A 25,206-nucleotide genomic window follows, 5' to 3' on the forward strand; every position below is an offset into this window, starting at 1 on the left:
GGACAGGTCATATTTTTTTGACGGACTGGAAACACGGATCACGGACGCGGATAACAAACAGTGCATTTTCCGAGTTTTCAACGGACCCATTGAAAGTCAATGGGTCCGCAGAAAATAACGGTAAACGGAACAACGAACACGGAACACAACAACGGTCGTGTGCATGAGGCCTAATGCTGTAGCCTTGTTGGTTACTGGCATTACAGTGATTGGCTGGCCAGAACACGTGATCGGGTGCTATAAAGCACCCAATGGCGCGTGTTCGGCTCATTATTAGTCAGGGAGAGCTGCGCTTATGAATGGACAGATAGTGTAGGGAGTGTGATCGCAATCTATTTAGTTGCAAAACTTTTCAAAGACCCAAAAGTCATTTTAAGGACTATTGTGTGAGGTGGCAGCAATATAATATAGCCATCAATTTTTGTTTTCCATACTTTATCTATTGAGGGTGTCTGCAGTGACTTGTGACATCTGTGCAATACCTTCTGTGTGTCAGGACAAGAGATAGAAAAAATATAAGTGAAAACTAGTATATTTTTTCCATACTTTTCCATACTTTTTCTATAGAGTGTGTCTGCAGTGACTTGTGACATCTGTGCAATACCTTCTGTGTGTCAGGGCCAGAGAGATAGAAAAAATATAATTGAAAACTAGTATATTTTTTCCTTACTTTTTCTATAGAGGGTGTCTGCAGTGACGTGTGACATCTGTTCAATACCTTCTGTGTGTCAGGGCCAGAGATAGAAAAAATATAAGTAAAATATATTTTCCTTTTTCCATATACTGTGCTTGCTGTGAACTGTGACATCCATGCCACATCTTGTGCGTCAAGCGTGCATATAACATTTAATATAAAGAAGGCGAGCATTAAGGGACGGGGAAGTGGCCGTGATGCTGATGGTTCACGCAGAGGCCGTGGCCCTGGAAGCGTTGAAACTGCCTGCTGCCAGAGCCCAAGAAAAACAATCATCCATGATACCTCGCTTCATGTCCCAGTTTGCAGGGCATTGGAGGACAAAACTCTTGAAGTCAGATCAGTGCGACCAGGTGGTCGGTTGGATTGCAGCAGATAATGCTTCCAGTCGGTTAAGCACCACCCTGTCTTCCACCAAGTCCAGTCTCAGTAGCAAAGAGTCTGGTCAACAGAATCCTCACCCTGATCCTCCTTCCTCCCACCATGGAGAGTCTGGCCAAACAAGTGATCCCACACTCGAATATTCCAAGGAGCTCTTTTCATCGCCATTACTTGATTTGGCCCTCTCGCCAAGCATGCTTGAAGAGGGACATGAGATCTTGTGCCCTGATTCCCAACCTCTTGAGCATCCACAGTCACAAGAATATGACGGTGGGGAACAGCAATTAGTGTTTAATGAGGTGGATGATGATGAGATACAGTTGCCAATGAGTCAACCGCAATTACTGTCTCAAGAGGTTGATGAAGAGGATGAGACACAGTTGTCAATCACTGAGTTTGTGGTTAGGTAAACAAATCAAGAGGATGATCAGAGTGAGGAAGTGGTGGACGATGAGGTCACTGACCCAACCTGGGAAGGTGTAAAGCCGAGTGAGGACAGCAGTACAGAGGGGGAGGGATCTGCAGCACCGCAACAGGCTGGAAGTGGTAGTGGGGTGGCAAAAGGTAGAAGGAAGGCCACACCACACAGGCCCACAACTGTTCCACGGAGCACCCCCTTGCAGAAATCTCCCCTGCCAAGGGGTAGGTGTTCTTCAGTATGGCGCATTTTTGAGGAAAGTGTGGACGACAAAAGAATAGTAGTTTGCAACCTGTGCCACTCCAATATGAGCCGGGGCATGAACACTAGCAACCTCACCACAACCAGCATGATCCGCCACATCGCATCCAAGCACCGTAATAAGTGGGATGAATGCCTGGGTCCACAATCTGTGTCTGCGGGTCACACCACTGCCTCCTCTTCCCCTATGGTACATGCTGGTCAATTGCCTGTCTAAGGCGCAGGCGAGGATGCCTCCCGCCCTGCACCTGGACCTTCACAAGCACCATCAGTGACCACATCCACTTCCCTGTCCCAGGGCAGTGTCCAAATGTCCTTACCCCAGGCATTTCAACACAAGCGCAAATACCCAGCCACACACCTACAGGCCATAGCACTAAATGCGCACCTTTCAAAATTACTGGCCCTGGAAATGTTGCCAATTAGGCTTGTGAACACACCGATGTCAGCAGTCCCCCCCCCCCCCCCCCCCCCGTACTCTGTCCCCAGCAGCCACTATTTTTCAAGGTGTGTTATGCCCGCCTTACACAAACATGTGTCCTGAAACGTCACACGTTCCCTGACCAACGCAGTTACTGGGATGGTCCACTTAACCACGGAAACATGGACAAGTGCATTTGGCCAGGGATGCTACATTTCCCTGACAGCACACTGGGTGAACGTTGTGCAGGCCGTGAGCAAGTCACACCCTAGGATGGCACAGGTGCTACCGACGCCGAAGGATTGTGGGCCCTACGTCGATCAGGGTTTCCGCCAGCACCTACATTAGTGGCTCCAACCCTCACTTCTCCTCCTCCGCCTCCTCCTCCACTTCCACCTCTGAATTATCTGCGTGCAGCACCAGTCAGCCATTAGCCAATAGCTGGAAGCAGTGTATCACTGCAGTGGGGAAGCGTCAACAGGCCGTGCTGGAGCTGATATGCTTAGGGAACAAACAGCACACCAACGCAGAGCTGTTGCAGGGGATAAGAGACCAGACTAAGCTGTGGCTCTCGCCACTCAACTATGACCAGGTATGGTTGTGTGTGATAATGGCCGTAACTTGGTGGTGGCTTTGGAGCTCGGCAAGCTCACACACATCCCATGTCTTAAATTTAGTGGTTCAGCAGTTTCTCAAAACCTATCCCAATTTGCCTGAGCTAATGGTGAAGGTGCGCCGCGTGTGTGCAAATTTCTGCAAGTCATCAACAGCTTCAGCCGGTCTGTCAACGCTGCAGCAGCGCTTGAAATTGCCAGCTCACTGGCTGTTGTGCGATGTGAGCACGCGCTGGAACTCCACGTTCAACATGTTGGCCAGGTTTTGTGAGCAGCAGAGGGCAGTAGTAGAATACCAGCTGCTACATGGTCCTCACATTTACAGTCAGCTTCCGCTAATCAGAAGCAAGGAGTGGGCATGGATGTCTGACCTCCTGTGAGGTTTTAAGAAACCTTTGAGGAATCAACACAGATGGTGAGCGGCGATAACGCTATTATCAGCGTAACCATCCCACTTCTGTGTCTCTGGCACTCTACGCTTTGGAGGTGCTGGCCTGCCCTACCGCCAGCGTTTTTTCTGAGCGGGTATTTAGTGATGCTGGTGGCATTATAACAGATAAGCGTATCTGCCTGTCAACTGAAAATGTTGACAGGTTGACTCTTATAAAAATGAACAAGGCCTTGATTGCCCTGACTTCTCGACTCCACCAGAGGAAAGTGGATGAACAAAGGCACTTTAAATGTGGTGGTTGGTGTGTTTTTTTTGCTGATGAAGCAAAGATTTGTAACAGGGTTGATGTTCCTGGAGGGATACACCTAATGGAAAAGGATTTGGGAAAACTAGAGGAATGGTCAAAAATCTGGCAACTAAAATTTAATGTTGATAAGTGCAAGATAATGCACCTGGGGTGTAAAAACCCAAGAGCAGAATATAAAATCAGTGATACAGTCCTAACCTACTGAGGAAAGGGATTTAGGGGTCATTATTTCAGAAGACTTAAAGGTAGGCAGACAATGTCATAGAGCAGCAGGAAATGCTTGGGTGTATAGGGAGAGGCATTAACAGTAGAAAGAGGGAGGTGCTCATGCCGCTCTACAGATCACTAGTGAGACCTCATTTGGAGTATTGTGTGCAGTACTGGAGACCATATCTCCGGTAGGATATTGATACTTTGGAGAGAGTTCAGAGAAGAGCTACTAAACTGGTACATGGATTGCAGGATAAAACTTACCAGGAAAGATTAAAGGACCTTAACATGTATAGCTTGGAAGAAAGACGAGACAGAGGGGATATGATAGAAACCTTTAAACACATAAAGGTAATCAACAAGGTAAAAGAGGAGAAAATATTTAAAAGAAGAAAAACAGCTACAAGAGGACATAGTTTTAAATTAGAGGGGCAAAGGTTTAAAAGTAATATCAGGAAGTATTACTTTACTGAGAGAGTAGTGGATGCATGGAATAGCCTTCCTGCAGAAGTTGTAGCTGCAAATACAGTGAAGGAGTTTAAGCATGCAAGGGATAGGCATAAGGCCATCCGTCATATAAGATAGGGCCAGGGGCTATTCATAGTATTCAGTATATTGGGCAGACTAGATGGGCCAAATGGTTCTTATCTGCCGACACATTCTATGTTTCTATGTTTAATGTACTCCATACACTGTATTCCCATGCACCCCTTCCACCACAAAAAAGGGTACATGGTTAAATCTTCCTTTTCTCATCCTTCTCCTCCTCTTCCATTATATCAACATGATTATTCGTCGCATAAAATGCCCTCGCATATAATTTTTTACAGGGTCAGCTCACCTGCAGGCCCTCGCATATAATGTTTTACATGGTCAGCTCACCTGCAGGACCCCGCATATAATTTTAGACAACACTGATTACTGGTTGTTCACCCTTCTTGACCCCCGCTACAAAGAGAACTTCTCATCTCTCATTCCTCTGTGGAGGCCGGGAGCAAGTCGGCTGATGGCCCAAGACTTGCCCTCCAATAGATCCTTGTTAACTGAAAGTTTACTCATTCCAATAACAGGGCCTCTTGTTATTTATCGTTACTACCTCCCTGAGTTGGAAGTTGGTAATTGCCACGCTTGTGCTGCCTTCCTTGGATGCTTGTGCTTTAATAACTTGACCCACCTTTTCTGGGTGGTTCGCAAATATGGAAAAAAGGGGCAAGGCAACAACAGCCAATCAGATTTTAGCCATTGACCTCCCTTGAATGTGGTAGCCACATTCAGGCTCCCTCTCCGTCATCGAAAACTGATTCCCCGTTACCTGTGATCACCATGGTAGGCACAGGAAAGACATCCGAATGGATCGTCGCCGTCACTGGGAAGTGCAATCGCCCAGAGGTTATCTAGAGTCACCAATGCGGCAGCAGGCCCTCGCCCCTAATGTTTTAGATGGTCAGATCAGCAGGCCCTTGCTCCAAATGTTTTTGAGGGTCCCCAGCAGGCCATCAATCATAATTTTTCAAGGGTGTGTATGATGCCCTCCTTTATGTGTAATAAAGGGTGTTTTGGAGTGCCGCTTCCTTGTAATTTTCGGCAGCCCTTTCACTTAGTGCATAGGCTTTATGAGTGTAGGAGTCCCACTATCTGAACTATTGTACCACAATGTGAAGGAGGCCCTCCATTATGTGATATACAGGCTGTATCGGAGTACCTCTTCCTTGTAATTTTTGGCAACACTTACACTTTATATACAAGTAAATATACAGGAAAGAATGTTTCTCAACAATTTTTCCTCTAAAATAGATTTTTTTTTTCCGGTTTTGTGCGTATTATTGTCAGTCTGTAAAAGTGGCGTACTCAGTCTGTAAAAGTGGCGCACTCGAGCATTCTGATGTGTTCGGCCAGAGCACCTGAGCATTTTGGTGCTCGATCAACACTAGTTACTTTTCATTTTTCATGTCAAAACAAAAAACATAAAATCCTGCAGTTTTCACGCTGGCCACAAGGCCTAATAATAGGCACAACTTCTTGGTCTGCACAGATCACTTTCCTGAAGTTATAACCTTATCATTACAAGCAGGTTTAAAATGACATATATAACCTATGTGTATAGATAACACAGGATCCTCCATTCACAATTGCTTATCTACTCCTTGATTGTAACATGACCTCTGCATAGGGGCTCGTTCACACGAACGTATGAAGCCCGGGCCCGTGCTGTGGACCGCAAATTGCGGTCCGCAATGCACGGGCACCGTCTGTGGGGAAGGCTGATCCTTCCGTTCCGCAAAAATATAGAGCAAGTTCTGTCTTTTTACGGTGCGGAAGCATGGAATAGAACCCTAGAAAGCACTCCGTAGTGCTTCTGTAGTGTTCCCTTCCGTTCTGCACCGTTTTCCGCATCTCTGGATTTGCATTAATTTCAATGGGTCCGCATCCGTGATGCGGAATGGCCATGGAACAGTGCCCGTGTATTGCGGATCCACAAATGCGGTTCGCAATACGGCAACGGGCATCACACGTTCGTGTGAATGAGCCCTAGGTCACATAGCATTCCTAAAAAACTCTCCAATAGAAGGTCAGCTGCTGTCCATTGTGTCTATGGCCCTGTAGCTGCAGTAAAGCAATTCTTTAAATGCTTTCTAAATGCTGTTCAGAACAACTCAGGCAAGACGGCAGACCCCATAATCATATTCAGTAAATCAAATACAAATATCAATATTCAGAAAATAAAAACAAATTAGAAAAAAGGATATTGTTTGCTATCTGGTTTTAACTGGCAAAAAAAAAATTGGTGACACATTTCCTTTAAGTATTTACTAGTGTTGGTCAAGCAGCAAAGTGCTCGGGTGCTCGAGTAGAACACCTCGGGATGCTCGGGTGCTCTACTGAACACGCGAGCACAATGGAAGTCAATGGGAGAACCCGAGCATTAAACCAGGCACCCCCTGCTCTGAAGAGGGGAGGGTGTATGGTTCATAATTGATTGAAACACCACTGAAATGGTTCAGGAATGGTTCGGGAACAGCATGGGGAGGATGTCTCGATGCATCTTGGATTCCCAGGTCGCTGCTGGGAACCATGTTGTCCGAGTAGTACGCCACTTTTACAGACTGACAATAATACGCACCAAAGCGAATATAAAATCGATTTTAGAGGAAAAATTGTTAGGAAATATTCTTTCCTGTATATTTACTTGCATATAAAGTGCAAGTGCTGCCAAAAATTACAAGGAAGAGGCACTCCGATACAACCTGTATATCACATAAAGGAGGGCCTCATTCACATTGTGGTACAATTGTTCAGGTAGTGGGACTCCTACACTCATAAAGCCTATGCACTAAGTGAAAGGGCTGCAAAAAATTACAATACACTCCAATACACCCTTTATTACACATAAAGGAGGGCATCATACACAACCTTGAAAAATTATGATTAATGGCCTGCTGGTGACCCTCATTAGAAGCAAGGGCCTGCTGGTGACCCACTAAAACATTAGGGGCAAGGGCCTGCTGCTGATCTGACTATCTAAAACATTTAGTGGTGAGGGTTTACTGCTGAGCTGACCTTCTAAAACATTAGGGGTGAAGGCCTGCTGCCGAGCCGACCATCGAAAAAAAATTGTGGGCGAGGGCCTGCTGACGAGCTGACAATCTAAAAAAATGTGTGGGCGAGGGTCTGCTGCTCAGCTCACCATCTAAAAAATGTTGTGGGTGAGGGCCTGCTGCCGAGCTGACCATCTAAAAATTTAGGGATGAGGGCCTGCTGGTGACCCTTAAAAACATTATGGGTGAGGGCCTGCTGATGCCCCTCTAAAACATTATCGGTGAGGGCCCGCTGCTGAGCTGACCCTCTAAAACATTAGGAGCAAGGGCTGCCTAAATAAGCATGTTGATATGATGGAGGAGGAAGAGGAGGACGAGAAAAAGGATATTGAACCATATACCCTTTTTAGTGGTGGAAAGGGTGCATGGGAACACAGTGTATTCAATACACCATAAAAGCCACATTTAGAGTGCCTTTATGGTCAGCCACTTTCCTCAACCGGTCAGCATTTTCAGTTGACAGGCGGATGCGCTTATCAGTTTTTATGCCCCCAGCAGCACTAAATACACGCTCTGACAAAACGCTGGTGGCGGGGCAGGCCAGCACCTCCAAGGCGTAGAGTGCTAGTTTGTGCCACGTGTCCAGCTTGGACACCCAATTGTTGTAAGCCACACAGGGATCACTGAGAACGCTGACACGGTCTGCTACGTCCTCCTTCAGCATCTTCCAAAATTTTTCCCTCCTTGTGACACTAGGTCGCGCATCAGGTTGAAGGTACTTCCAAAGTGTCATGAAACTGTCCCAGGCCTTGGAGAGTGTTGCTCTGCCTCTCTTGGAACTGCTGTGTGTTCCCCTCATCTCCCCACCTTGGTTGCCCAAGGAACTACGTACTCTGCAGCCAGCGTTGTCAGCTGGAAATTTTTTGAGCAATTTTTCCACAAGGACCTTCTGGTATTGCACCATTTTTCTCTTCCTCTCCACCACAGGAATGAGAGATGAGAAGGTCTCTTTGTGGCGGGGGTCAAGAAGGGTGAACAACCATCAATCGGTGTTGGCCAAAATGTGTACAACGCGAGGGTCACGGGAAAAGCAGCCTAACATAAAGTCAGCCATGTGTGCCAGAGTCCCAACAGATAAGACTTTGCTGTCCTCATGAGGAAGATGACTCTCAATCTCCTCTTCCTCCTGTTCTACCCATCCACGCTGAACAGATGGAATAAAACTTCCATGGGTACTACCCTCTGTGGAGGCAACCTTCTCCTGCTCCTCCTCATTATCATCAAATTCGTGCTGAGAAGACGAACTGAGGGTGGTCTGGCTATCACCCTGCAAAGCGTCCGCCTTAATTAGGAGCGTTTGAGTAGACACAGAAGTGGGAGGGTTACGCTGATAATCACGTTATCGCCGCTCACCATCTGTGTTGATTCCTCAAAGTTGTGTAAAACCTCACAGATGTCAGACATCAACGCCCACTCCTCGCTTGTGAAGAGCGGAAGCTGACTGGAAAGTCGATGACCATGTTGCAGCTGGTATTCCACTACTTCCCTCTGCTGCTCACAAAGCCTGGCCAATATGTGGAATGTCGAGTTCCAGCGCGTGCTCACGTCGCACAACAGTTGGTGAGCTGGCAATTGCAAGCGCTGCTGCAGCGTTGCCAGAGAGGCAGAAGCTGTCGATGACTTGAGGAAATGGGCCCACGCGGCGCACCTCACCAGTAGTTCAGGCAAATTAGGGTAGGTTTTGAGAAACCACTGAACCACTAGGTTGAACACGTGGGCTAGGCATGGTATGTGTGTGAGCTTACCGAGCTCCAAAGCCGCTACCAAGTTACGGCCATTATCAGACACAACCATGCCTGGTTGTAGGTTGAGTGGCGAGAGCCACAGCTCAGTCTGGTATCTTATCCCCTGCCACAGCTTCCCCACTGCAGTGCTACACTGCTTCCAGCTGCTGACTGATGGATGACTGGTGCTGCAAGATGATAATTTGAAGGTGGAAGTGGAGGAGGAGAAGGGGGAGTTGCAGCCACTAACGTAGGTGGCGGCGGAAACCCTGATGGAAGTAGGGCCAGCAATCCTTGGAGTCAGTAGCACCTGTGCCATCCCAGGGTACGACTCGCTCCCGGCCTCCACAACGTTCACCCAGTGTGCCGTCAGGGAAATGTAGTGTCCCTGGCCAAAAGCACTTGTCCATGTGTCAGTCGTTAATTTGACCTTCCCAAGGTCAGGGCACGAGTGATGTTACGGGACACATGCTGGTGTAAGGCTGGGACTGCACACTGTGAAAAATATTGGTGGCTGGGGACAAAGTACCACGGGACAGCCGCCGCCATCAAGTGTCCACAAGCCTAAATGGCAACATTTCCAGGGCCAGCAATTTGGAAAGGTGCACATTTAGTGCTATGGTCTGTGGGTGGGTGGCTGGGTATTTGCGCTTTCATTTAGAGGCCTGGGGTATTGACATCTGTACTCTGCGCTGGGACACAGAAGTGGATGTGCTAACTGATGGTGCCTGCGAAGGTCCAGGTGCATGGCGGGGGGCATCCGGGCCAGCGTCTTATACAGACGATTAGTCAGCACGTAACACACGGGAAGAGGAGGCAGTGGTGTGACCCGCAGACACTGGTTGTGGACCCAGGAGTTTGGCCCACCTATTAGGGTGCTTTATTGCCATGTGGCGGATCATACTGGTGAGGTTGCTAGTGTTCACGCCCCTGCTCATTTTGGTACGGCACAGGTTGCAAATGACAATTCTTTTATCGTCCTCACTTTCCTCAAAAAAGCGCAAGACTGCGGAACACCTACCTCTTGGCAAGGGAGATTGCCTCAAGGGGGTGCTCCGGGGACCAGTTGCGGGCCTGTTTGGTGTGGCCCGCCTTCTCCCTTTTGCCACCCCACTGCCTCTTCCAGCCTGTTGCGGTGCTGTGGATCCCTCCCCCTCTGTACTGCTGTCCTCACTCGGCTGACCACCTTCCCAGATTGGGTCTGTGACTTCATCGTCCAGCACCTCCTCTTCCACTTCCTCACTCTGGTCGTCCTCCTGACTTGTTGACCTAACAACAACTTTAGTTATTGACAACTGTGTCTCATCCTTATCATGAACCTCTTGAGAGATTAATTGCGGTTGACTTATTGGCAACTGTGTCTCATCATCATCATCATCATCATCATCCACCTCATGAAACACTAATTGCCGTTCCCCACCGTCATCGAACTCTGACTGTGGATGCTCCAGAGTTTGGGAATCAGGGCACAAGATCTCCTCATGTCCCTCTTCAAGCGGGCTTAGCGAGAGGCCCAAATTAAGGAATGTCGATGAAAAGAGCTCCTCGGAATATCCGAGTATGGGATCACTGGTTTGCCAAGATTCTTCATGGTGGGTGGAAGAAGTATCAGGGTGAGGATTCTGTTGACCAGACTCTTGGCTACTGAGACTGGACTTTGTGGAAGACATGAAGCATTATCTGCTGCAATCCAACCGACCACCTGGTCACACTGGTCTGACTTCGAGAGGCGTGTCCTGCGCCACCCTGAAAACTGGGACATGAAGCTAGGTATCATGGTTGAGTGTGTTTCCTGTGCTCTGGCAGCAGGCACAGTTTCACCGCACCCAGGGCCACTGCCTCTGCGTGCACCATCAGCAGCACGGCCACTATTCCCGTTCCTTACTGCTTGCCTTGCGCATATATGCGCAAGTATGTCACACGTACAGTAGTGCAGGTTTTGTAAGTGTATGCGCAAATAAAGTACATAGAATGTCACCAATATTTTTAGGATGCACACACATTAAACAGGAGGTATAGCGCAAGCAATGTCGCTGTCACCACCGCCTAATAAAAAATTACACTGAACGAATGTCACTGAAAGTTAGGATGCACAAACGTTATACAGGAGGTATAGCGCAAGTAATGTCGCTGTCACCACTGCCTAATAAAAAAATGCACTGAATGAATACACTGATATTTAGGATGTGCACACTGATATTAGGATGTGCACACGTTAAACGGGAGGTATATCGCAAGTAATGCCGCTGTCACCACCACCTAATAAAAAATGACACTGAATGAATGTCACTGATATTTAGATTGCACAAACGTTATACAGGAGGTACAGCGCATGTAATGTTGCTGTCACCAGCGGCTAATAAAAAATTACACTGAAATAATGTCACTGATATTTAGGATGGGCAAACGTTATACAGGAGATGTAGCACAGGTAATGTCGCAAGCCACCAGCAGCAAAAATTTTTTACTGAATGTCACTGATATTTCGAATACGCAAACGTTATACAGGAGATGTAGCACAGGTAATGTAACCGTCCGCAGCGGACACAGTCTACAGAAAAAGTACACTAGATGTCACAGATATTTTTAGGCCGCGCACACGTTAGACAGGAGATGTAGCACAGATAATGTCGCTGTCTGCAGAGGCCAAACAATTGCAAGCTATTTAGCGCAGGTTGCGCTAAAAATATATATTGCTGCCAGATACAACTATAGTCCTTAAAAGGACTTTTGGGTCTCTAACAAGTTTTAGCAATTTAGTGCAGGTTGCACTAAAAATATATATTGCTGCCACACACAATAGTCCTTAAAAGGACTTTTGGGTCTATAACAAGTATAAAAGCTAAAATATTCCTATTTCACTCCCTACACTATCTCTCCGTTCTGCTCTCCAGCTCTCCCTGACTAAGACTGAGCCAAACACGTGTCATCGGGTGCTATAAAGCACCCGATGACACGTTCCGGCCAGCCAATCACTGTAATGCCAGTAGCCAACATGGCTACGGCATTACAGTGAATGGCAGTACTTACCTGCAAGTTTATTGGCTGCGTAGCAGCCAACAAACGTGCAGGGAGGAGACTCAAGCATCATGTTCGAGCACACGTGGTATTCGGCCGAACACCGCGATGTGCCGAGCATCGCGATGCTCGAGTAAAGTTAGTGTTCAGCCGAGCATGCTCACCCAACACTAGTATTTACTACAGGAGATGATGTGAATGTAATATTTATCAAGTTAAGACGTTTGAACACACTATTGACTCTGAAATCAGGTAAATGGAGTAGGGAAGTATCTACTAAATTTCTCAGTGATGATGGAGCTTTAGAAATGGAAATGATATCCAGTTTAAAAACATTGGAATTTTTATGACTAGAATTTGCCTGCAGTGGACCTAGGGTTAAAAGACCCTATGGTTCCTTTGCGAGGCAATGGTTTCTTAATAGGTGTATTGTGGGGAATAAGGAATCTCTCAAATTTACAAAGTACTGGTGGTAGTGGAAGATAAATCATTGGACCATTTCTGTGTCTGGTTAGTAGAGTAATCCTATCTATCTCTTATTGTATCATGTCAAGTTATTCAACTAATACACTATAATTATACATTTCATTTTTTCTTTTTATATAGAGAAGCAGCAGCATAGCAATGCTACAGAATGGAGGTGTTCCTTATGAAAACAAACTACATGGTAAATATGGGGAAATAATTTTTTTTAAATCATAACTTGAAATACCAGTTCTTGGAGCTAGAGGGGTTTATGAGCTATGCCATCAATGCCCTTAGTGTTGCATTTAATTATTATTAATGAAGTGGAGGCGGGGGAATTATTATGGTCTTTTTGAGCATTCAAGGTTGATTATAATGGCACACAATGAGCTCTCTGCATTTTTTTTGCAGTCCCATTGTAATTAAAGTTTTTTGCATCCAATCCTTACAAAATGTGGATTGGATGCAGAACAAAAGTATGGTTGTGTATATGGGGCCCTTGAGAAGATTCTTGTCTTCCATCAACCATTAAAGAGGTCTTTTTACTTTTAATGGAATGATCTTAAAATTTAGTCAGTCTTGTCCCAATGGTATAAAATAGATGAAGAATTCTGGAATGGGACTGGGCCCACTTGATAGCTACTGTAGGATATGAGATGTTAGGAGACCCCAAATTGGCTTAAATCTGACAGATTTTAATCATCGATAATAGAAAGGATGAATGAAATTGAGACTATATGAGAATTCCCAGGAATATATTAAACTGATGAGATTTTTTGGGCTAATAAGCCACCAAGTGGAAGTCAGCTGGAGATACAGTTTCTGTTCTGTATCAGCAGATACTAGCTAATAAAAAAACCTCAATGAAGTAATGAGACCTCAACCATAATCTTTATGAATACGGATCATGTGGACGACAGTCTATAGGTTTACAATTTCTAAAGTTTCTGGGAATTTCTATAAATATGGGGGAATATGTAGCCTGTGCTAGAGGATGCTACAGAGGATAAACGGGTTCCTGTGGGAAGACATTTGAGAAGCCCAGAAAGTGGGCAGTCTGGTCTGATATAAAGCAGGATCCTTTGTAGGGTTGAGCGATCCCGGACCGCACTGTTCAGGTTCTTAGTGAACATTACGGTGTCCGGGAACCGCAACACAGGCATTGGCTTTGCGCCAGTGACCGTGTTCGGTACAAACCCAAATAGCATGGTTCAGGATCGCTCATCCCTACACAGGATTCTGCTTTACATCAGACTGCCCAATTTCTGGGCTTCTCAAATATCTTCCCACAATCTCAATTGTCTTCCCATTACACAGTCGGTGTTCTGATTTTAAATAAAGTTTGTTGAAAGACTGCAGCGCAGCCAATCAACAAACTTTTAAGCTGTGGGTACTTGGAAGCCACCACAGTCATGCCTAGTATTGGCATGGCTGTGATTGGCCTGTGCACCATGTGACCCTGCATGCATAAATGCGGGATCACTTGTTGCGCTGCTATTCTGCTCTGACTAGTGTAGGGACAGGATGCTGCTGCTACGGTGTTAGGCATTCATTGTTTTTAAGAAGTCTGTGGGTGACCAGTAGGCATTTATGTGGGTGCAATACAACACCTTTGCACCAGTTTTACAGAAATACAATACTTAATCGGGCTGTTAATTCTGTGGGTGACCTATAGCTATTTTTTGAGGTTCAAAATTTATTAGTATGTTAATTGTGTCGGTGACATAACACCTTTTTTGGGAGGGAGATACACATCATCTGCATCCATGACACGGAAATACCGTAGTTAATCTTTCTGTTATTTCTGTGGTTGACCTATAGCCATTTTTTGGGGTGCAAGACACTTCATTGCACCCATGACACAGAAATACAATAGTTAATTAGTATGTTAATTGTGTCGGTGACATAAAGGCATTTTGTGGGTTCACAACACCGCATTTTCATCTGTGTTACAGTTATAAGACAGTTAATCAGTCTATTAAAGGGTAACTGTCATATTTTTTTTTATTTGCTAGTTTATTAGAGCTCATGTATACCTGAGTTAGTCTGTCAATGATTGTCAAAAGATCTGTCATTACCTTATAATACCAGCTTTCATTAATGTCCTCTGTCCCTTTCCACTGCTCCCTTAAAAGACCGTTACTAGGGCTCGTCTGTCTCCCAACTTAATGTAAACATAAGACAGAGGGGGGGGGTTAGGCTTCAGAGTGAGGAGGCGTGTCTCTCAGTAATCCAATCTGATTGGCTGGCAGGGAGCTGCTGGCTACAGCAAGTGTGTATGGGAAGTGCGAGAAAGCAGTTTTGGCCTCAGAGAACTGGCAGAGGAGCCATCTTGAGAAGGTCCTCATATTGTAAATATACAGCCATAACTAAGGGAAAAACTCAAGGAAAACAGTGGTATGTGAAGAAACTAAAGTTTTCTTTATGCATAATGCTGCTGCAGCAGTAACATATGCAAAAAAAATTATTTTTTTTAGGAAAACATGACAATTACCCTTTAATTGTGTCGGTGACATAACGCCTTTTTTGGAATGGAGTTACACCTTATCTGCATCCGTGACACAGATACAATAGTTAATATTTCTGTTAATTCAATCGGTGACCTATAGCCATTTACTTGAGCTACAAAACAATTGAACAAAAAATCATTTGCACCCGTGACACAGAAATACTATTGTTCGTCTGGCAGCCAATTTGGTGGGAGACTGTAAAAAAATGAGGAGAGCATCAAATAGGGGACATGTCAATGGTCGTGGTGCTGCTAGTGTTGGAGCCCCTGCTGTAGGGAGAGGACATTGTCAATCTTTGCCAGCTACACTTTCCTCTGGTGCATGCAGGTGTCAGGACGTTCTGCTCCATTTTGTAGGCCCGAATACCGCTGTACGAATGGTGAGGCCAGAACAAGTAGAGGCGGTAGTAAATTGGATGATTGACAGTGCCTCCAGTTCCAAGCAGTCTGAACCCCAAGTCATGCAGCAGTCACTTATGCTTTTTGATGACTCTGCTGGCTGGGTTTGCGTGGGCCATCCACCTAATCCTGACCCAGAAGTGGACTGATGCCCAACCACTTATGTTTGAGGATGAGGATGTGGTAGAACCATCGTAGTGCGTCTCTGATGATGATGACGAAACATAGGTGTCAACTGCTGTGGCTTTCTGTACTGTGCAGACCAGCAAGGGGGGCAGGGATGAGGAGTTGGTGGAAGATGATGTGAAGGATGGTTAGGTCCTAGACCTCACATGGCATCCAGGTCATCCGAGTAACTGTGCAGTTCGGAGGGAGAGGTGGGGATCACGCAGCACCAGCCACACTGAAAAAAAGGGAGCAGAGTGCAAAAGCACTGCGGCAGCCCCAGCCAGTATGCCTGCCACTACCCAGCGTGCCGAGGGACAGAGCACACCAAAGCCAGCTCAAAAGAGTTCCCTGGCTTGGCGGTTCCTTAGGCAATGTGCTGATTACAAGACATGGGTGGTTTGCATGCTACATAGTCAGAGCCTAAAGCGAGGCAAACATTTTCTAATCCTGAGCACCACCAGCATGACCAGGAATCTAACTGCAAAGCGCAAGCTGCAGTGGAGTAGACACCTGAAAAACCACAAAAGATCTGAGGCTCCTCCTGCTCCATCTTCTGCTGTGGTCTCGGCCTCTTGCTCCCCCTCTGGAGCAACAGGGCCACCTGGCATCCCTCAAAGTGAGGATGTGACAGCAACACCACCACCACCATCAGTGTCACCGAGCATCTCCACATTGTCCCATGGAAACGTTCAGCTGTCCATCCCACAAACACTGGTGAGAAAGAGGAAGTACCCACCTACGATCCCTGGCCCTGAATGCCATAATTTCAAAATTCCTGGCCTTTGAAATTCTGCCATTCCATCTAGTGGAGACAGACAGTTTTAAAAACTTAATGAAGGTGGCTGTCCCATGGTACGTGGATCCTAGCCGCCACTACTTTTCCAGGCGAGAAGTCCCTGCCATGCACGAACAAGTGACGGAAAAAAATTAGGTGTGCGCTGCGCTATGCTATCAATGGCAAGGTCCACATAACCACCGATATGTGGACCAGTAAGCACGGGCAGGGACGTTATATATCTCCCTACCTACCCACTGCGTAAATGTAGTGGTGGCTGGGCCTGTGGCGGAAAGCAGTTTGGAGCATGTCCTACTGCCACAGAGGATTTATGGACATTTCTTGGTGCCTCCTGTTGCCTCATCCTCTCCACTTCCTCAATTTGTTCCTCCTTTACCGCCTCCTCATCACGTCAGCACAAAGCCTGCATCACCAACTTCAGCAAAGCCAGGGGGAAATGACAGCAGGCTGCTCTGAAACACATATGTTTGACAGACTGATGAGTGGTTGGTTCCGCTGAACCTCAAGCCTCGCCTGGTGGTGTGCAACAACGGGCGAATGCAGCTCTGGGCCTAGCCGGTTTGACGCACATCTGTTGCCTGGCGCATGTGCTGAATTTGGTGGTGCAGATGTTCCTGAAAATTTACTCCAATATGTCAGAGCTGCTGCAGGAAGTGCGGGCTGTCTGTGCGCACTTTTGGCGTTCTCACCCTGCTGCTGTTCGCCTGTCTGCGCTGCAGTGTAACTTCTGCCATCCCGCTCACTGCCTCAAATGCGATGTACCCACAAAGTGGAACTCCACCTTGCCAATGCTGGAGAGACTGTGCGAGTTGCAGCAGGCAATAGTGGAGTTTCAGCTGCAGCACACACAGGTCAGTCACTCTGCAGGACAGCACCACTTCACCACCAGCAAGTGGGCCTCCATGTGGGACGTATGTGCCATGTTATGCTGTTTCGAGTACTCCACCACAGTCCTCAGCGTTACTATCCAACTTCTAAGTCTCCTTTTGAAAACGTTTTGGGCGATGATGGATGTGGATACGGCACAGGAGGAAGAGGAGGAGGAGGAACAGGAATCATTCCCATGGTTATCAGACCACTCATCCACAGGTGGCTTGGAGGGTGGATTCCTGCACCAACAGCAGCCAAGTACACAACTGTCCAGCCAGGGCACAGCATCGGAGGAGGAGGAGGAAAATCCGTGTTTACAGCAGGGTGGCACCCAAATCAGCTCGCAGGCATCACTGGAGCGTGGCTGGGGGGGATACAGAGGACACAGACAATACACCTCCCACTGAGGACAGCATGTCGTTGCCTCTGGGCAGCCTGGCACACATGAGCGACTATATACTGCAGTGCCTGCGCAACTACCGCCGAGTTGCCCTCATTCTTACCAGTGCTGATTACTGGGTGGCCACTCTGCTGCATCATCGCTCCAAGTACAATTTGCCATCCTTACTTCCATCACTGGAGGTTGATCAGAAGATGCGCGATTACCAGCGCACGCTGGTAGATGCGCTACTGATGACGTACCCACCTGACAGCTGGGGCTCAGTGGAAGCACGAGGCAGAGGCAGAGAAGGAGGAGGAAGTCGCCAACGCAGCTGGGACACCGCCAGCACCTTAGAAGGGAGGGTTAGCATTGCCGAGATGTGGAAAAACTTGTTAGCACGCCACAACATCCAGCAGCACCATCTGATACAGACCATCATAGTAGGAGGCAGCATTTCAGCAACATGGTGGAACAGTATGTTTGCACACGTCTGCATGTACTGACTGATAAGTCTGCCCCATTTAACTTCTGGGTCTCCAAACTGAGCACATGACCTGAGCTTGCCCTATATGCCTTGGAGGCACTGGCCTGCCCTGCACCAAGTGTATTGTCCAAACGTGTGTTTAGCATAGCAGGGGGCTGATCAGGGACAGGCGCATCCTCCTGTCCACAGCCAATGTGGACAAGCTCACATTCATTAAAATGAACCAGACATGGGTCCTACAGGCCTCTTCCGCCACGTCCCCCTCCTCTGCATCTTCCGTCTGCACCACCATGTCCGCTTCCTCCTCGACTTGGACCGCCAATTCCTGGCTCAAGACTATTATGTATTATATTGACAGAGTAGAGAAGTATACCGGCCACACCCAGCCATTGTTATACTCCAGCACAGTTTGTGCTGTTTTGGCACCTCTACAAACCCCCAAAAAATTCAATAAATGTAAGGGAAAAAAAAAAATATTAAAAAAATATGTTGCCTACCTCCTCCACCTCCTCTTCCGCCTACACCGTGATGTCCACCTCCTCCACTTGGACCTCCGCCTTCTGGCACAAGATTATTATGTCTCATATTGGTATAGTAGAGAAGTATATCGGCCGCACTCCAAGAAATGGCAGACACATTTAAAAGAACAAAACAGAAACCGTGTTGGCCCCCCCCCCCCCACCTTTTCCACCTACACCGCCAGGTCCACCATCTCCTCGTCTACTCTGACTTACACCTCCTGGCTCAATGTGAGAAGCATAAAAACTACTACTAACTTGTGTCTCTTGAGGAGTTCAACAAAAAACAGGAGTCAACTGGTGTACAAATGGCATAATTAACTAAGACATCATAGATTGTTTAATTGAGTACCGAGACTGTGTTGTACAGAAAACCTAGAAGAGTGTCAACCCCTTCAGTAATGCCGATAATGGTCATTTAATTCCTCAGATGCCGTGGTCAATCCTGACCACGGCATCTGAGCGTGCTGAAAACCGAAAGCGCATGCTTCCGGTGGTGCTCCGGCTCCCCCGTGCAGCGATCGGAGGAGCCGGAGCTTGTGTGCAGAAGCCCCTGTCTTTGTGAATAACAGGAAGCTACTGCATAGTATTTTCTATGGAGCGCATGCCTGTAATAGGGCTCCATAGGAAACAAGCAATTTTCTCATAGACTCCAACGCTAGTGCATTGGAGTCTATGAGAATAGCAATCTAATGATTGCATGTTATAGTTCCCATAGGGAACTATAAAATAGTGTAAAAAAAAAAAAAAAAGTTTTTAAAACCATAAAAAACATAAAAATTCAAATAACCCCCCTTTTCCCAAAATAAAATAAAGAACTAGAAATTTTAAAAAAATACACATCATGGGTGTCGCAATGTGCAAAAACACCCATAGTTTAAAAATATAAAAATATATTCCCCATACGGCAAACGGCAAAACGAAAAAAAGCATCCAAATGGCCAGTTCGCAGTTTTTGGTCACTTCATTTTCTGCAAAAAATTAAATAAAAAGTGATCAAAAAGTCATACACATGCCAGAATGCTATCATTGAAAAGTTCAGATCACCCCGCGCAAAAAATGAGCCCCCATACAGCTCTGTACACATAATTACAAAATGGGTATAGGGTTCAAAATATGGAGACAAAAAAATAAAACAGATTTTTTTCCCACATTCAAATTTTTTATCACTATCAAAACGCAAGAAAAACTATACATATAAGATATCGTCGGATTCGTACTCCCCTGTAGAATAAAAATAACTGGTCATTTTTATCGTACATCGAATGTCGTAAATAAAAAAACCATAAAACTGTGGTGGAATTGCTTTTTTTTGCAATTTCACCCCATTTGGAATTTTTTCCCCGCTTCCCACTACATCATATTAAATGATGGCGTTGGAAAGTACAACTTGTCCCGCAGAAATCAAGCCCTCATAATATGGCTATTTAAACAGAAAAATAAAAAAGTTATGGCTCTGGGAAGGCAGGGAGCGCAGAATGAAAACGCAAAAAAAAAAAACTCCGGGGGTGAAAGGGTTAAACAAGGCACCCGTTCGTGCAGCGGGAGCCATAGCCACCGGATTTCTGTTATTTTAAATAGCAGAGACCTGCAGCACATGTATGCGATCAGCCATAAGGCAAATGTGACCACGGGATCTGAGCAGTCTGGAAGTGGAAGCCGCAAGCTTCCGCTCCGGTAACAGCATTCCCCAGCTGAGATCGGGGAACCTGTTACATTGCTGGAATAGCCCAAAGCCTCAAGCAAGCTTCGGAGTCTATTTCAGGAATATACCAATACAGACCACTAGGTGGCAGAATTGTATTGTTATATTGCAAATAAAGTGTTCAATGATGGCATCAATGAACACAATGGGCAATCTAATGATTGCTAGTTATTGTCTCCAAGGTGACTTAATAAAAGTAAAAAAAATATGTTTTTAAAGTGTTTACACACATATATATATATAATGAAAAAATCAACCCCTTTCCTTAAAATAAAAATACTTAACCAATAAACAAAAATAAACATCATGGGCATTACCGTGTGCGAAAATGCCCATTCAATTAAAAAATAAAAATATTAATGGCATACGGCAAATGGCGTAACAGGAAAAATAAATTTCTCAAGGTCTACATTTTTTTTCAGTATCAAAACGCAAGAAAACATATACAAGTGGTATCGTTGTAACCGTTCTGACCTGGAGAATGAAGATAACAGTTCAATTTTACCGCATAGTGTACAGTGTAAAAAAAATATATAATCTTTGTTAGAATTGCTTTTTTTTCCAATTCTACCCCATTTGGAATTTTTTTCCGCTTCCCACTACATGGTATGCAACCGTAAATGGTGCCATTAGGCTACTTTCACACTAGCGTTCGGAGCGGATCCGTCTGATGTTTCATCAGACGGATCCGCTCCGATAATGCAGACGTTCGCATCCGTTCAGAACGGATGCGTCTGCATTAAAACTTAGAAAATTTTCTAAGTGTGAAAGTTGTCTGAGCGGATCCGTTCAGACTTTACATTGAAAGTCAATGGGGAACGGATCCGCTTGAAGATTGAGCCATATAGTGTCATCTTCAAGCGGATCCGTCCCCATTGACTTACATTGTAAGTCTGGACGGATCCGCTCTCCTCCGCACGGCCAGGCGGACACCCGAACGCTGCAAGCAGCGTTCAGGTGTCCGCTCACTGAGCGGAGGCTGAACGCTGGCAGGCGGATGCATTCTCAGTGGATCCGCCTCCACTGAGAATGCATTGGGGCCAGACGGATGCGTTCGGGGCCGCTCGTGAGCCCCTTCAAACGGTGCGCATGAGCGGACACCCGAACGCTAGTGTGAAAGTAGCCTTAGAAAGTACAACTTGTCCCGCAAAAAATAAGCTCTCGTAAGGCTATGTGAATGGGGGAAAAAAAGTTAGGACTATTGGAAGGTGGGGAGTGAAATACAAAAATACAAAAATGGAAAATCTCAGGGTCCTCTAAGGGTTAAAGGAGTCACACATCTGATCTACCTAAGTACCTAAGAGAGACTTGTATGCTTAACTGATTCCAAATCGGTTATTTTACTGTTGCTCACTGTGTTACTGCAATGTTAAAGAGGACCTGTGACAAAATGCAGTGCAATCTGCAGGTGTCAGGTGTAAAACCTGTAATTTATGCATTTATATCTCTGCTATTTCTGACTTTATTGCTCAAGTGGGAAGTGATATCAGTGACTGAAAGCATTCTATGTGTAAGGGCTCATTCACACGAACGTGTGCTGCCCGTTGCCGTATTGCGGACCGCATTTGCGGATCCGCAAAACACGGCACTGTTCCATGGCCATTCACTTCAATGTGTCCGCAAATCCGGAGATGCGGAATGGAAGCATGGAACGGAACACTACGGAAGCACTACGGAGTGCTTCATAAGGTTCCGTTCCGTGTCTCTGCAACGCAAAAAGATAGAACATGCTCTATCTTTTTGCGGAGCGGAGGGATCGCAGACCTATTCAAGTGAATGGGTCCACGATCCCCATGTGGCTGCCCCACGGATGGTGCCCGTGCATTGCAGACCGCAATTTGCGGTCCACAGCACGGGCACGGACTTCACACGTTCGTGTTAACGAGCCCTAGGTGTGTATACAGAGAGAGCTGTCAGTCACTGATAAAACATATTCCCTGTGCTGATAGGTGTTCACAGGAGGTGGAAAAGCAAATATTTAAATGTATAAAATTTCAGGTTTTACTATTTTCCAACAAAACTATATATCAATTTGGTCATCTTCTCGAGATCTATAACACGCTGCCTGCAGATTACATTGCATTTTGTGGTGACAGGTCATCCTTAAATTATAACTTGTTAAATAGTAAAGCTTTGCTGTTTAGGTATATGCAACATTTATTATGAAACCTTCAGTCAGTCCCATCACATTATAGCTACATGGTAATACACATCTATATGTGTATATAGTTTTTTTTTCTCCCAGGCTGTGAGCTCTGTGCTGTGATTGGACAGCGCTACAGCCTGGGAGAAGGAACGCCCAGGAGAAAAAGGGCAGGCTCCTCCCAGTGTTACCAAGTCAGTGAAAATACCGGGGGACATAGCGGGAGAACGGAGCGGCGCCCCAGAAAAATAGTAAGTGCAGTGAGATCCCGGGGCGCCGCTCTACACAGCCTGATGGTTATCTTACAATGTTTGGACCGATGAAAGGTCCTCTTTAAGCCAGATTTATCAACTATAACTTTTTAAAAGGTTGCAAAAATTATCACAATCCAGCTCCAGTAAAGAGAGGCATAGAAAGTGGAGTAACACCTCAAGACAGAGCTGTTAAAGATGCACCAAATTTATCAACCGTTAGCAGAATGGCCCAGCTTTGCTTTGTTGTTTGTGTATGTGGTTAAAAGAGAACATTCACAGTGCCCCCATAACAGTGACATCTACAGCGCCCCCATAACAGTTTCATCCACAGCTACCCTATAACAGTGACATCTACTCTGAACAAAAATATAAACGCAACACTTTTGGTTTTGCTCCCACTTTGCATGAGCTGAACTCCAAGATCTGAAAATTTTTCTACATACACAAAAGACCCATTACTCTCAAATATTGTTCACAAATCTGTCTAAATCTGTTAGTGAGCACTTCTCCTTTGCCAAGATAATCCATCCCACCTCACAGGTGTGGCATATCAAGGTGCTGATTAGACTGCCCACAATAAAAGGACACTCTGAAATTGCCTTACTGGGGGGGGGGGGGGGGCACCACCATTTGCCTCACTTAGTGCAACACATCTCTGTCGCATAGAGTTGATCAGGTTGTTGATTGTGGCCTGTGGAATGTTGGTCCACTCCTCTTCAATAGCTGTGCGAAGTTGCAGAATATTGGCAGGAACTGGAACACGCTGTCGTATATGCCGATCCAGAGCATCCCAAACATGCTCAATGGGTGACATGTCCAGTGAGTATGCTGGCCATGCAAGAACTGGAATGTTTTCAGCTTCCAGGAATTGTGTACAGATCCTTGCAATATGGGGCTGTCCATTATCATGCTGCAACATGAGGTGATGGTCGTGGATGAATGGCACAACAATGGGCCTTAGGATCTCGTCACAGTATCTCTGTGCATTGAAAATGCCATCAATAAAATGCACCTGTGTTCGTTGTCCATAATATATACGCCTGCCCATAGCATACATAACCCCACCGCCACCATGGGCCACTCGATCCACAACGTTGACGTCAGGAAACCGCTCACCCACATGACACCACACACGCTGTCTGCCATCTGCCTTGAACAGTTAAAACCGGAACTCATCTGTGAACAGAACGCCTCTCCAACGTGCCATACGCCATTGAATGTGAGCATTTGCCCACTCAAGTTGGTTACGGCGACGAACTGCAGTCAGGTTCAAAACTCGATGAGGACGACGAGCATGCAGATGAGCTTTCCTGAGACAGTTTCTGACAGTTTGTGCAGAAATTCTTTTGTTATGCAAACCAATTGTTGCTGCAGCTGTCCAGGTGGCTGGTCTCAGACAATCATGGAGGTGAACATGCTGGATGTGGAGGTCCTGGGCTGGTGTGGTTACGCGTGGTCTGCGGTTGTGAGGCCGGTTGTATATACTGCCAAATTTTGTGGAATGCCTTTGGAGACGGCTTATGGTAGAGAAATGACCATTCATTGCACGGGCAACAGCTCTGGTAGACATTCTTACAGTCAGCATGCCAATTGCACGCTCCCTCAAACATTGCAACATCTGTGGCATTGTGCTGTGTGATCAAACTGCACATTTCAGAGTGGCTTTTTATTGGGCACTGTAAGGCACACCTGTGCAATATTGATGCTGTCTAATCAGCACCTTGATATGCCACACCTGTGAGGTGGGATGGATTATCTCAGAAAAGGAGAAGTGCTCACTAACACAGATTTAGACAGATTTGTGAACAATATTTGAGAGTAATGGGTCTTTTGTGTATGTAGAAAATGTTTCAGATCTTTGAGTTCAGCTCATGCAAAGTGGGAGTAAAACCGAAAGTGTTGTGTTTATATTTTTGTTTTTGTGTACAATGGCCTTATAATAGTGGTATCTACAGAGACTCATAACAGTGACATCAACAGATCCTTAATAACAGTAACACCCACAGTGGTCCTATAATAGTGACATCTACAGAGACCCATAACAGTGACATCCACAGAGCCTCCATAACTGTGACACCCAGAGTACCCCCATAACAGTAACATCCACAATAGCCCTATAATAGTGACATCCATAGAGACCCATAACAGTGACATCCACAGAGCCCACATAGGAGTGATATCCACAGTGCCCCATAACAGTGACATCTACAGTTCCCACATAACAGTGACATCTACAGTGCCCACGTAACAGTGACATCTAAAGTGCCCACATAAAAGTGACATCTATAGTGCTCTTAGAACAGTGACAGCCACAGCCCCCACTGCTATGGGGGCACTGTGGCTGTCGCTGTTATGGGAGCACTGTAGATGTCACTGTTATGTGGGCACTTTAACAGTGACATCCACAGTGCCCACATAATAGTCACATCCACAGTGGACACATAATAGTGGGAGACACAGTGTCCCTACAGTATAACT

The 25,206-nt window shown here is 46.0% G+C and overlaps 1 protein-coding gene across 2 annotated transcripts in view; it reads left to right on the top strand.

Moving 5' to 3' along the window:
- The window catches only part of SLC9A3 (solute carrier family 9 member A3), a 481,978-nt gene that overhangs the window by 437,901 nt on the left and 18,871 nt on the right, over positions 1–25,206 (top strand). For both annotated transcript variants that reach the window (XM_040433112.1, XM_040433113.1), the window contains one exon: positions 12,642–12,702. In XM_040433112.1, the coding sequence (XP_040289046.1) occupies positions 12,642–12,702 (61 nt within the window). The remainder of the gene's footprint in view (positions 1–12,641; positions 12,703–25,206) is intronic.

Source organism: Bufo bufo, chromosome 5 (assembly GCF_905171765.1).
Source record: "Bufo bufo chromosome 5, aBufBuf1.1, whole genome shotgun sequence".
NCBI lineage: Eukaryota > Metazoa > Chordata > Amphibia > Anura > Bufonidae > Bufo > Bufo bufo.